At 44.2% G+C, this 14,095-nt stretch overlaps 2 protein-coding genes across 2 annotated transcripts; one reads left to right on the top strand and one right to left on the bottom strand.

The window, feature by feature from the left end:
* pebp1 (phosphatidylethanolamine binding protein 1) lies at positions 1-4,182 on the top strand. Its single transcript, XM_071535357.1, has 4 exons — positions 1-219; positions 675-784; positions 1,583-1,683; positions 3,591-4,182. The coding sequence occupies exons 1-4, from the start codon at positions 85-87 to the stop codon at positions 3,806-3,808; spliced, it is 564 nt and encodes a 187-aa protein (XP_071391458.1). The 5' UTR covers positions 1-84; the 3' UTR covers positions 3,809-4,182.
* A 102-nt stretch (positions 4,183-4,284) lies between these two features.
* On the bottom strand, positions 4,285-13,001 carry LOC139657486 (serine/threonine-protein kinase TAO3-like; the record flags this gene model as incomplete). Its single annotated transcript, XM_071535356.1, has 6 exons — positions 4,285-6,489; positions 8,855-9,037; positions 9,627-9,839; positions 10,404-10,643; positions 11,507-11,710; positions 12,873-13,001. Coding segments are annotated over 6 exons (1,131 nt in total), but the record flags the coding sequence as incomplete, so codon positions are not given.
* Positions 13,002-14,095: the final 1,094 nt, after the last annotated feature.

The raw sequence follows: 14,095 nt of genomic DNA, 5'->3' as shown, positions 1-14,095 counted from the left end.
TTGGTAACGGTAGTTTATGTGTGCGTGCACTGCAACTGCAAGCAAAGACAGCGTCTGCAAACGGTCTACTTCTATTTGGTCAAAATGCCGGTGGATTTAAGCCAGTGGACCGGGCCTCTTGCCTTGCTGGAAGTCGAGGAAAAACCCACACAAGCTCTGGTCGTTAAATATGGCTCTGTTGAAATCGACGAACTCGGTAAAGTGCTCACGCCAACACAGGTTAGTTAGCTAACATTAATTAACGTAACGTAGCTAGCCAAGCTAACCATCGCAGCCACTAACGGTTAGGTTAGCGTGCTTTTTTGAGCATCAAATGCATCTGAAATACACTTGTTTTAGCATGGTCATACATGTCTTTGGCGTCGGCATGCTTGCAAATGTTCACTGACAATGAATGTCTCGTCAACGTTACATAATATTTACAGTATGTCTGCTTTTTGGGGATGCAATGTAAAATGCCGAACAGCGCCGCCACAAGGGCAGACAGGCAAACTGCTCGGCGTCACAGCCAAAAATCTTGGGCAACCAGCCATCCAAAGTTAAAGTTTTCATACTTATCTTCTTTCCAGGAGCAGACACTTTTATTGCTTGGTCTTCAATCACTTGGCATGATCCATAATCATACCCAAACTGATTCAAGTCAATGCGTTATATTGCCTCTGTGTCCCCTCCAGGTGCAGAATCGACCCACCGCCATTGAGTGGCAGGGATGTGACCCCGGTAAGCTGTACACCCTGGCCCTGACCGACCCCGACGCCCCCAGCAGGAAAGACCCCAAATTCAGGTGGGGTGAAGCAGTCAGGCCTATCAAGGACCCCTAATTTAGTCCACATTAGAGCCACGGACCCCCATTTGATGAGATTTTGTTTCTCAGACCCAAATCTGAGAATATTTTTATTGTCAGATATGATTTTGTCCAGAATATCTGTATCGTAGGTAGTATCTGTATTGTAGGTAGAGAGATAACAGTGAAACTATGATCAAAACTGTCATTCTTCGACATTCTCTAATTGTGTTAACTTCTTGTAAATGAAATAATGCTGAAGTTTAACGATTCATCGGTTTGCTGCGGACCCCTGGAATCCCCTCAAGGACCCCTGGTGGTCCCCGGACCCCAGGTTGAGAACCACTACCTTAAAACACCTGTTCACCAGCTTTTATCTGTCTGTCTGTCAGGCAGGACAGGAGTCAGTTGTTTTGGACAAAGCTGTGAAGCTCTCATTGGTGGGAAATTGACCGTGAAAATACTTGGTGTTGTAGTTTATACTTGCGCTAGCTGAATAACCTACTCAAAAGCAAAATTGGTGCGCTGCCATGTGTGACAGTTCAGAATTCATGCTAAAAAAAAAAGGGCTTTTGCAGTCATAACTATGCCTGAAATCAGAAACCGTGCAGAAATTAGTCTTTTAATTGCAAGCAGAAAGAGTACAACAAACATTTCAGCATTCAACCCAGACGCTGCTGAAACGTCTCTTGCACTCTTACTCTTTGAAATTAAGACTTATTTCGACATAATCTCTGACTTCAAAACACAAATTCTACAGTATATCCATCCTAAACTGGTGCTTTGCCTTTCCCAAAGAGAGTGGCACCACTTCCTGGTGGTCAACATGAAAGGGAACGACGTGTCCAGTGGCTGCGTCATGTCCGACTACGTGGGCTCTGGTCCTCCCAAGGGCACAGGTAAGAGAAAACCAGTTGTCGATTTGTACAAAAATTTCAAGGGGGACGGTGGGGACAAACAGTTTGATAGTGGCGACAGCATGGAGGGTAGGGGACCAGCTGTTTACCCTTTTGTTTATATTGTCAGAGCACAAAGGTAATGCTATATTCAAAAGACATGCAAGTTAGGGATGTTAGGTATCAGATACTCCTGCCAATGCCCTGAACCAAGGCACTGTTCTCAGAATTGGAGTTGGTCCCTGCATTGCAGTAATCAAATTAGGAGCCACTGCACAAAATTCAGCACATACTAGTGCTGTAAACACCTTTGTGCTCCAAGTCCTGTGATCCTTAGTCAGATTTTATTTGGGCTTTTGTGAGAACGACACACAAAGAACTTCCTCCCTTTGACGGTGACTACCTGCCACTTGAACAACAAAATTCAAACTAGGTTAATCTTGACTTTCCATTTATTTTGTTGCCTGGCAACATCCCGCTGAAGATGAAATGTAGCTTAAAGTATGGCCTGGTGATAATTTTGGTGTTAAAATGTAATTTCTTGTTTAATCTCCGTTTCTCTTTTTCCCCACTTCAAACAGTGTAGGCTAAATTATAGAAAATAATCATTATGACTCCTGACGTTTCTCACACCTGTAGTCCCGCAGACCTACCTGCCCACCAGCCCATTTATAATAGCCAAAATAATATCCTCAAGGTGTCATGCAGGTTTTGCTGTGCCATCAACCAATAAAAAAACATGCATCCGTATCAGTGCAGGTGCGTGTGACCCCCCCGCCCTCGGATTTGCTGTAAACTCCAGATGTGCTATATTCTTTAAAATGATTACATATCAATAATAAGTGGCTTATGCATTTCTTGATTAAATGATATCTTTGTGCCATAAAGAGGGATGAAAGGAGGATGACAGTGTTACAAATCGACTACTGGAGAAAACTAAGCAGCTGTTATACTGCTGATCTGATTCACAGCGGGATGGGCCAGCGAAACACTTTGTTTGACCAATCCATAACTTCTTTTAAAGGATGATATGTATGTGTGCATTCCTAAATGTCCCATACAGTCAAATTTACAGTCTGATTTGTTGTTTCTGAGGTTAACATGAATATGGCTCTGTTGCACACTGAGTTTACAAAATATTAGACCCACCATCCTAATGAGTTGCATCATATTTTGAAGAATGTGTGTGACAATCCTTCTTTGTCTCCTCCCCTTATTCTGGATGTCTGCAGGTTGTGAAAAACTCACTGAAATTGTCTAAACTGAAGGGCCTTAACGGGTCTAAAATAAATACATGTAATTTGTTGGTGGGCTTTTATTCTGGTAATCAGCCCAGACATGCAGACATGCTGTATTCTGTTAGGTCAAAAGTTGGTTGTCATTTCCGTGTTTATTTTGATTTAAAGTCTGAAATTTAACTTGATGAAACTTGCAGGGTCCGTGTAATTTACACCTCCCTTTCACGATTAAGGTTGATTTTAGTAAATGAAATCAACAAGGGAACGTGACTTTCACCTGAACATCCTAAATCCTAAATTTTGACACACCCACTGAAAGTCAGGGTGAAATCCAAACTGCTATTGCTCATTTACTTGTGAAGGCACCGGCCTAATTATTCCTGTGAATATACACACACACACACACACACACACACACACACACACACACACACACACACACACACTCAAAATGTATCTGCTGAACCTGTTTCATGCATAACCACTGGTTTGGAGTTTGGCAAATCTGCAACCTTTGCCACTTTTTCTCTTAAACAATATCTCCTCGAATATTCTCGTTTTAACTGCAGCTTCTAAAGGTTTTACGGTAATCTGGTGGAACAGTAAGTAAACCGAGCCTGTCTCCCCTCCTCCCCTCTCCTCCTCCCCTCCCTCCCTCTCCCCTCCCCTCAGGTCTCCACAGGTACGTGTGGCTGGTCTATGAGCAGTCGGGCAGCGTGTCCTGCACCGAGTCTGTCCTCACCAACCGGTCCGGAGACAACCGCGGCAAGTTCAGGATCCAGAGCTTCAGGCAGAAGTACGGGCTGGGGGCGCCGCTGGCCGGGACCTGCTACCAGGCCGAGTGGGACGACTACGTGCCCAAGCTGTACGAGCAGCTGGCCGGGAAGTAGAACGAAACAAAAGACTCGACTCGACACAGCGTTCAGCACTAGGGATTCCCAAGCTGTAGGAAATTCCCATTCTTGCAAAGCTGCAAAACCCCCAACAGTAACTAAGCCTTTTCTTGTGTGCCACTGAATAGCATTTCTCTCCTCTGCTGCCTACCCATGTTATCCATACTAACTGACTTAAAAAAAAAACAACTTCCTCCCAATGACCTCATCATGCACAATAAATCTGTTGATCACTAAGATGGCTGTGTTCTTTATGGAAGTGTTTTCTGATCATGTGTTGGCTCTGAGGCACACGGGCCGACTTTGACCCTCCACAACATTTATTCACCCTCCTTAACGTGGGACGTGTCTGTAGATTTGTTTCAGTCTTCCAGGTAGAAAGATGTCCAACAAAAAGTAAAAACAAAATCCGCTGGACTGAAAATTTAAGAGTTGAAGATGTTTTGACGAAGTGTCTTCATTTCAAAACTCCTAATTTTAAGTCCAGTGGATTTTGTTTTTACTTTTTGTTGGGACAGATTACATGGAATGGTTATTCATATATATTTATATTTGGTCTACTTTGATGTAACTATATCTGAGGAATGATTTAGCTGTAAGTTTCTGGTAAAGATCATGATGATAAACTTACCTACTTGATGTCGACCTGAGGATCGTGTCAGTACTCTAGACTGGATTATTTACCCTGAACTTTGCTCAGTTTGGTCCCATGGATCCGTGTCCCAGTGACCTGTGTTCTCGCTGACTGGACAAATTCTCTGGGATTTTCCCTTTGCTTTTTTTTCACTCTTTGCAACGTGAGATGGGGATTTGTCGGTTGTTCTCAGCTCCAGTTAAACCAGTATTGCTGAATTTCACTCCCCAGCTTTTGTTTCAAGGTACAATGTCTTGATCATGTTCTAGTTTGTCGATTCAAAAGCCTGTGACAAATTATTTTCACTCTTGTCGTACTTACTTACACGCGTGTTCAGGTACTAAATCTGTCCTGATTGCATCATATTCTGGTTTGTTTATTTCATCAGCAGCTGTTTAGGTATTTGCTCTTCCACACAGTAAACACAACAGTAGATAGGGAATTAATCACAGACATGAATAACCACACGTCCTTAGTTTGTGTGATGAGCACTTTATTTACAAATATAATTAAAAGCTCTGACAGATTCATGCTTTCTTTTAACCTGGAAAAGAAATTAAAGTGCATGCAATAATAAAGCATCATACTGGTCTGGTTTATAAGAAAATACACAGCTTGAGAATTGTGGTTAAAGCAAAAAAAAAAAAAAAAGATTGAGACAGAAATTCAAATAAAGATCCCATTGACAGATTACTGAACTTCAAATACTATACGAGGAGGGGGGAGAAAAAAAAGCATTTTTTAAAAAATTTGATTTGAGTAACAGTTAAAATACGATACGAAAATAAGTAAAAGCTCTCCATAAATCCTTCTATACACAAAATACAAGTCCCCCCCCCCCTTCCCCCCATGAAGCCCTTTGTGCTAGCTGGGAGTCGGAGTTCACATGTGTCACATGTATTATTCACATTGGCTGCCAGTGCAGAGAAATCAGTACGATACACAGAGAAGTACCATGATTCATCCTCACCCCCCTCAGTAATCAAATTCACTCAAAGGAGTCACATTTATTATTGAGCGTACCGGTATGTACATCATGACATTTTCTCTCAAAGTATCAAATTATTCAAATTTTTTTGTAAAAATTTCCTGATGAATAAATACCAAAAAAGTGTTGAAAGAAGCAGCGCCAAAGAACGGCTGCGGAAGGATCGGCTTGTTGAGTTTTTCGCTTTGTAAGATTTTTTTTTTTTTTGTTGTGTGTTTTTTTTTTTTTTTTGCGCGCGGCTTGAGACAGGAAGAAAACAAAAGAAAGAAAGAAAAGAAAAAGAATCACCTCTAAAAAAAAAAATAAAAAAAAAAATAAAAAAATGCATGGTCGTTGAGCGACTCGGCTCACCGTACTGCCCTCGTTTTTCTCTCCCTCCTTCTCTCTTGTTCTCCACTTTTTGTCACACCAAAAGTGTCATCATTGCACAAGAAACAAAGAACACTGTGACAATGTTATCATTATTCTTACAAAAACATGACAACTACAGGAAGTTATCCAGCATTGTTTTTTTTTTTTGTCATCTTGTGACACCATGAGAGGGTGGGAGGGAGGTTTGGGAGGGAGGAGGGGAGGAGTTAGGGTGGGACGGGAGGGGAGGGGAGGGGCGTTCGAACCTGCCATCGGCTCTAACCGGCCCGGAAACACAAGACACCGTAACTGAATCTGGAGCCGTTTTTTGTGTGTGTGTGTGTGTGTGTGTGTGTGTCTGTGTGTTTTTTTGGAGTGAGGACATCAGCAGCGAAACACCCGCGCTGTCGGGTCGGTTCAGGCAAAAAGAGGGGGAGAAGGAGGAGGAAGAGGAGGAGGAGGAGAGAGGGGGGGGGGGGTTGTTCTGAGGCAGACGGACGCCCGGGACCGAGAAAGATGGCGGCGGCGGCGTTGGCCCCTCCCTCATCTGTAGTCGTCCTTGGGATAGTCCAGGGCGCCCAGGTTGCCGAAGCCCAGCCGGATGCTCTCCATGTCGAAGCTGTCGCTCTCCCGCTCCTGGCGCTCCAGCAGGTGCTTGATGCGGTCGGTTCGCTCCTTCTGAAGGGAAACCAGCTCCTCTTCAATCTGCGGGAGGAGGAAGGAGAGACGGGCGGGGTTACAGCTATTGTGTAATAATGTAATAAATCAAATTGAAATTTATTTACATTCATTTTTCAAATACATCCTACACTAACTCAAAGTTGGGACTACTTCAAAAATTCTCCGTCCAAAATCCATTCTCTTCATATCTCTGCAAATCAACAAAAAGTGTATATGTATAAATGTGTATTTGTATATTGTATGTGTATATAGTGTAAATGTATATTTTTATTATCTTTTAGTTAGTTTAGAGAAGATAGTTTTAGTTCAGTTTTAGTTTTTTTCACAAAGTCTCATTATTATTTCAGTCCTCTTAGTTTACAGAAATAACCTTGGATATATGACGTAATATGGAATCTGTCAGTTCATGCAGACTTCATTTTGGGGCATGTGGTATATTAAGAAGGTACAGGTACATTAAGGTATACTAAGGTATATTAATAAGGTTCCTTCCTGGCAGGAGTTGCAGCTGCTGTCTCTTCCAGCCGAATAACCATACCAGCACCAGTGTATAAATCCACAGGTGCAGACAAAGCACTGCAAAGCGCAATACGGCAATCCGCCGAACTACTGAGCATGCACAGAAAACTCCAGACTCTGACCGTGAACCGAACCGAGGACAATAGTGCCTCTAAACCATGACATCATCCTGGTCCCGGGGTGCAGATCAGACCGCAGCCAGAAGATGGCGTCACACCCCTGCAGCTCGCACCGCACCGCACCGACGGAGCCCGAAAGGAACCTGGCATTTCAAACGTCTCTTCCTTTGTTGTCGGAGCGCCGTCTACCAGACTGTGGCGATGACGTCGGTCACTTTGGAGATGAGAGCGCCTCGACTCGGCCGCTCTCTTCTCATCACGTCTCGTGTCACCGATATGCCCGGCAGATGGTCTAGGTGGTCGTATGAAAAAGGACCGGGTCCACACCAGGGGCGGAGTGCGCCCAACATTTTTGAGGGGGCAACAAATTCACCGAACTATGTTCACAATGCAGATCATAAAACCAAGTATGAAAGCCAGCCTGGCCAACAGCTGCATTTTCAAATACAAGTGTGGAGAGAACTAACAACATGAGGAAAGGGTTTAGAATTAGAATGTAGAATTATAACTAAATACGACAAATAAAAACCAACAGAAAAATGTCTATTTACACCTGAGTGATGTGATATCAAATATCTGAGAGGACATGTGCATTTTCAAATTGACACTAGTGGTTCACGGGGAGTGGAAGGGTTATACAACACTCTGCTCGCCTCAGACTAATCAATCAATACGATCTTCTTCTCCATGTATTCGCAACAAGCTCTTAAGATATTGACAGACTGTATTAACCCCATGTCTTATTAGTACCTCATACCCATTCATTTTAAAATAACTGCTAAATGCCACGCTTAACATAAGCTGGCTCATTATGAATAGATGATGAGATGTAATAACAAAACAATGTGAACGTCTAGAGATTTCGCCGCAATAGGAGTGTGTAGGATAGAAACGGTTGTCTGCTCTCTGCAGGAAAGCATGCCGCTCTCATCACCACCTGTGGTGAGGGAAATCTGTGTGTGTGTCTGTGTGAACTCATGAATGTCTGTCTGGGTCTGCTTTCATGCCTTCCTGCCTGCCTCCCTGCCTGCTGAGGTGTATGCAAATGTGGATCTGGACCTGTTTGCTTAAGCATCCATGCGTGCACAAACCAGAACTGGCCTGTTCATATTTGAAATTATTACCAAAGCCTCTTTAAGAGAATAAATACTGTCTCTGGTATTGCTACCCATTCCCATTTATCTACACATACCGTCTATATCTGTCTATATGCCAAAGGAGCATTAAGTAATCTATGAGCTTTATCGATCTCTATTGGTGACCAGTAGAAATTGCACATCGATAGAACTTGTCTCCTCCTACACAGCCCCTTCACACCCCACTCCTGTGCCCTTCATTTGCAGATGGAAATTGTCACAATAGAGACGAGTTAGCTTGCTAATTTAAATATAATACTGTAATAATAATATCACTTTGTCATTTGCTTTTTATTTGGCTTGAGAACGAAGCTTCTTAGCTTTTGTAGCTGAAATTTCACTCGCTTGTAACGCCGTCCTCCATCATTGTGCAGTTGAAAATGCGACTAGGTGAGGGAGAAGGAGATTGGGAGCGTCTTTGGGAATACTGGCCAGAAGTTGAGTCATTTGTATTGATCAACAACCCTATCGACCCCCTGCAGAAATATGACGCACTACGGGGCAGTAAAAATCCTACTTATTGCCCCTTTAAAATGACACGAGCGCCTCCTCCGCCATCCCCCCCCCCACCCCCCCCCCCCCCCACCCCCACCATCACCCCCACCATCACCACACCTTTTGTTCCAGGTGAGCCCGGCGCAGCGACACCTTCTGCTCCAGCTTCTGCTGCTCGCGCTCGTGCTGCGCCTCGGTCTGCATCTTGATCTTGCTCTGGTAGGCGTTGAGCAGCTCCATCTCCTGCTGCAGCTGCTGCCTCAGGGCCTGGCACTCGGCTTCCTGGGCCTCGTCCAGACGCAGCTGACACCGCCGACCACGGACCGCAACGGGGAAGAGGGATGTACAAAGAGAGAGAGAGAGAGAGAGAGAGAGAGAGAGAGAGAGAGAGAGAGGGAGAGAGGGAAACGGGCAGAGGAGGAGGAGGAGGACGGGGGGGTCAGGGGGTACATGGATAGGACACACAAAAGTGGAAGAGGAGGAGAAAGAGAGGGGAGAAAGAGGGAATAGAGACAGACAGGACACAGAAAGAGAGAGATGGGGAGGAGGGAAGAGGATGGGAGGGTAATGGGAACAGACAGGACACAGAAAGACAGTAGGATGGAGGAAGAGACAGAAGAGGGCGAGAAGAGGAAGGAGGACAGCGTTGGAGAAAGACGAGACATGATGAGATGAGGACAGACGAGGCAGGGAGAGAAAAATATAAAACATAAGCAACAGGTGGAGAGAAAGAACAAATAGCCTCACAATCTCCTTCAATGGCTTAAATTTCTGTCCACATCATTCCCCCTTCTCTCTTTTTTAACACATATTTTCAATTATCTCATCCAGATGTTACTATAAGAGAAAAAAAAAAAAAAAGTTCAACGCTCCCAGTTGCCTCTGGACTCACCGCCTGGGAGGCCATCATCTCGTTGATGCTCTGCTCATACTGCTCGGCGAGGATGGCCAGCTTGCGCGTCTGCTCGTCCTTCAGGGCCTTGAGCACCGTCTTGTGCTCGGCCTTGGGCGTCACTTCCATCTGGTGGTGGCGCAGGGCCTTGTACTGCTTGGTCTGCACCTTACATGTGTCCTGGAACTGCTTCTTGATCTGCAGCTCCAAGGCCTGGCAGAGAGAGAGAGAGAGACAGCGAGAGAGTGAGAGGATTAGATCGGTTTTAGAGCCTTCCTATGGATTGGAGTTCGCCGTTCTTCTAAACTCTGCAGGTGTGAAGTTAACCCTCGGATTTTCACTGATATCAAGGTATAAGACTAAATCCAATGCAGCCACAGGCAAATTCATAGTTCTAGTATCCTCAAAAGCACAATAAAAGAAAATTACATTCAAGATGACACATTTTGTATGTTCTTTTGCTGTTTTTTTTTTCCACATTAATTTGTTACATCCATGTTGCATCACTGTTTCATCAAAACTACAAAAAACACAAAAGCTATTGCTCACAGCTTGCGCCATCTTTAAGGCGGTTTCAAATTATCTTTTCAGCAACACCGGAAGAATTGTAAAAATCAACCCACAATTTAGTTACCAAAGTTGATAAAGGTTTTTGTTTGTCTGCCAGTCCTGCTTTTCAAGCATCTATGTCTGTATACCATTAACCACTGCGCCCAAATCCTGGATTGGGAACTTCCAACTGCCGTAGCCAAATTTACCCCCTCTGGGTCGACTCACCTTGAGGTTCTTGGGCTGCTGCCGCAGCTCCAGCACATGTTTGCGGTGGAGTTCACGTTCGCGGCGGTTGTTGTACTCGATCTGGTTCTCCAGCTCCGTCTGGTGCTGCAGGCGGATCAGGTCCATGCGCAGCTTCTGCAGGGTCTTGAGCTGCCGCTGCTCCAGCTCCTGGGTGGACTCGTCATGGCGGATCAGCATGGCGTGCTCCATCTCCTTCTGGGTCTTCTTCTTGTTCAGCTCCTGGGATAGGAGGAGGAGGAGGAGGAGATGGAGGAAGAGGGGGGAAGGAAGCATGGATGACTGTGAGGTGCATTTGAGGACAGCTAACCTGTATTGAATCGTTTTAGAAGGTGATATTGATGTTCTTTGAGAGCGCTATTGATTGACACTGTTCATGTAGTTTTATCTTCTTCAATGTATTGAGTGGGACATTCACTTTTTCCCTGTTAGGAATCAATTGCATACACTGTTCATAAATTGTTGCAAGTTTAGACAATTATCCAATGACAACAATAGTTCAAGTCTCACCATCAACAGTGGAAAATATCAATAAAATATCATACATGTTTACATTTAAATCCTCCCTTTTTGTATCAACCAAAACATTTAGTCTATCATCTAAAACGTGACTCAGGGTTTGGTGTGTTCGCCCATAGAAAGCCTTCGGACCTCCTAATACTTCCTCCAGATTTATGCAACAGATTTGGAGATTATGGCATTGTTGCCCTGCTTTACTCCTCAGTAATCTGCTTTAGACTTAGTGGGAAACACCTTGCAGCGCTGCAGAACAATGGGCATAATTGGTAAGGGAACACTCCCGTTTGCTGAGAAAAATATTTTGGTTTTGTGTTGAAATTTTGATTAAGGGCGGCGGGGCCAAGTTCACACGAACTTCACAAACAATAACAACTGATAAACAGAGGTCCCACTTCAATTCGAGTCCTTGAGCTGGATATATAGATGGTTTGGGCCTATGTGGACAAAAATGGCTTCAATTTCTTACGTTTGCTATAAATTATACTTGAGTTATGTGAGCATGTGTCACACCAAAGTGAACACCAGACTTCACACATGATGTCAGTAAGAGCGCACAGCCTCCGCACCTCTCGGATCTGTTCCTGCTCAAACTCGTGCCTCTTGATCATGACTTTGCGCTTGAAGGCGCGGCAGTTCCTGTCGTAGAAAACCCTCTGCTGCCCCAGGAGGTGGGCCTCCTCCTCGGCCTGGGAATGCTGCATGTTCTCCTTGTGCTTGGACAGACGCTCCTGCTTCTCCTTCTTGGGTGTGCTGTGGTCCTCGTTCATCTCCTGAAAAGGGGTGAAAGATCGAGGAGAGGAGAGGAATGGTGAGAGGAGCTTAAAATGTTGGAGGGAAATTAAAATGTTGGTAAATTTTGACTGTGGCTGGAGGTTTGTCTACTCTACCAGACACTTTGGGAAGGTAACCATCATTTAAAGGTTCCTTTCTCTTCCAAAAATCAATTTGTCTGGTGAAATAAAGAAAGTGGCCGGTAAATTTTGGAATGTACTAGCCATCGTGGAAAGTGGGCGAGAAAATGACTTGGATTGAGATAATGAGTGATTGGATATGCGGAAAGCAATTATTGTCAAGTATTTGATTCCTGTCAAATACTGTGCCAGTTCTGGGGAAGGCTATAATATTAAATAGTAGTCTGAATAGTAGTCTGAATAAAAATGCAATCTGTAATGTGTTTTTAATGAGTCATCCTACCTAGATACATCCCCATGTCAACTTAATTCTCTCAAATGCAATGCTCAAGATCAAACATTCGCAGTGAGAGCATACGGCAAACTTAAATTGACCTTCTATCTCGAACTACAGATGACTTTCATAGCCAGAGGAGGGTTGAAAAAAACAAAAAGAGATAATTTTTGCCAAATCTTTCCCCCCTACTGTGAGTTCTCTTTCTCTTTCATGGGCTTTAAGGTAATCTACAGCTCGGGCTAATACACTTAACACATGAGCCTGATCCCCGCTCTCTGTGGTTTCTAATTCCGCTTCAGCCTTCAGTTGGTGGGAAATATCTCTCCCTGCCAGCGATGCTTTCTTTTAACTGTGCTGACCTAATTTTGGTCACTTATCTTGTAACTGAAAACACAGTGTATCACACTCCCATCCCACAGGAGTATTCTCTGGACTCTGTTCAGTTTCAAGGTTGTGGAGGCGCACAAAACGCACACTGTCTGCGCTTGTGTGTGCATTTGTGTGTGTGTTTGTGAGTGTGTGTGAGTATGTTACATGTGTAGGTACATAGTGAGTAGGCAGGGTGACTCAACGCAACTTCCAACAGACCACTTCGGAGGTACTGAATGTGCATGTTTGTGTGGAGGAGGGCCGATTCACCAGTAAACAGCACACAGCAGCGTGTGTCACACACCGCGCGAGAGAGAGAGGCGTACAAAGGAGCTCGCCCCGGGGAGCAGGAGGAAAACAACAAACATGGCAGACCTCCTTAATCTTCTCCTTGCAGAGCTTGTACTGCTTCTTTTGATTATCCAGAAAGGTGGTCAGCTCCTTCTTCTGCTGGGCCACGATCTGCTGCTGGAACTTCTTCTCATCCGCCAACGCCGTCTTCATCTGAGGGACACATGAAACGGGAGGAAAACAGGGGGGGGTGGGGCCGTTAGCTTAGCATGCTAGCCCGGAGGCCTCAGCTGGGTACAGCACTGAACTGCCAACAAATACAGGCTTACACAGCGCTAAACTGTGGTTCTCTCTAGCAGAATGGGAGCTTGGAACCAACACTGCCAAAATTAGGGGTTTGATTCCCAATCATGCTAAAACTGTACGCCTTCACAGTACTGTAAGGCGCTTTGGATAAAGTGTCCACCACACGGCATATGTGTATGCTAACCCAGTTTAAGAATATAGGACATCCCCTTTATGCATTTTTAATGAGTGTATTAATGACTGTAATGTTAAGCCAATGGTTACAGCTAGTGACTTGTTGCATTGGTTAAGATGAGTGAAGCATCACTCACTGTGGCATGACATGGGGCTTGTGTGTTCGTGGTGTTTATGGGTGTAGGGTGGCTTCATATGAAAAGATACACTATCTCCCTGGCTGGTGCGCTCTCTCATGGCATGCTGCTTGCTAATCTGAGAGATATGCAGTTTGTTTTCCAACGCGTGACATTCTGTGACCTACTTCTGCCCCTTGTATTTCATCTCAAGTATCATTGGGTGGCAGCAGTGTGTAAAGCCCTAACAAGATATTGCTTAGCATGTGATTTAAGGCTGCTGGTGGCGCTCCAAATGGAGGCATCATCATCATCATCATCATCATCATTAACAGCAATGCCTTTCCTGAGCGGTATAAAACTTCAAGTCTTGGAACTCACCCAGTCAGTGAGATTTTCAAATATACTTTTCAAGTCATTAATGAGCAGATATTCCACCAGCAAGTGTTCACTATAAGGTTTACATGCTAGGGAGTTGTAATCATGATAGTCGCTTCTACCAGACATGATGTTCACAGGGAGTTTTACTGGACTGTTTTCTGAATGATAAATTATCTTATTTTAGGGATTCTGTTGCTTGTATGTTTTTTATGTGTTTTTATCTACAGTGCTTATTCCATGTCGTTAACCCTTACCCTTGTGTTTACCTGACTGCATAACCAATTTCTCTTCAGGACAATAAAGATATTGAACTTGAACTTTAATGAACAT

The sequence above is a fragment of the Centroberyx affinis genome, unplaced genomic scaffold, assembly GCF_046629955.1.
Source record: "Centroberyx affinis isolate AG114_WGS23_722 - 3 ecotype Tasmania unplaced genomic scaffold, CSIRO-AGI_Caff_v1 ptg002694l_1, whole genome shotgun sequence".
Taxonomy (NCBI): domain Eukaryota; kingdom Metazoa; phylum Chordata; class Actinopteri; order Beryciformes; family Berycidae; genus Centroberyx; species Centroberyx affinis.
Note: the sequence above shows the minus strand (reverse complement) of the source record. Positions and strands in the feature narration are given on the sequence as shown.

Excerpts from the sequence above, each read along its gene's own strand:
- pebp1 (XM_071535357.1), top strand. The coding sequence starts at position 85 with ATGCCGGTGGATTTAAGCCAGTGGACCGGGCCTCTTGCCTTGCTGGAA. Across the intron at positions 220-674 it reads AAGTGCTCACGCCAACACAG|GTGCAGAATCGACCCACCGC; the intron begins GTTAGTTAGCTA and ends TGTCCCCTCCAG. Across the intron at positions 785-1,582 it reads AGGAAAGACCCCAAATTCAG|AGAGTGGCACCACTTCCTGG; the intron begins GTGGGGTGAAGC and ends CCTTTCCCAAAG.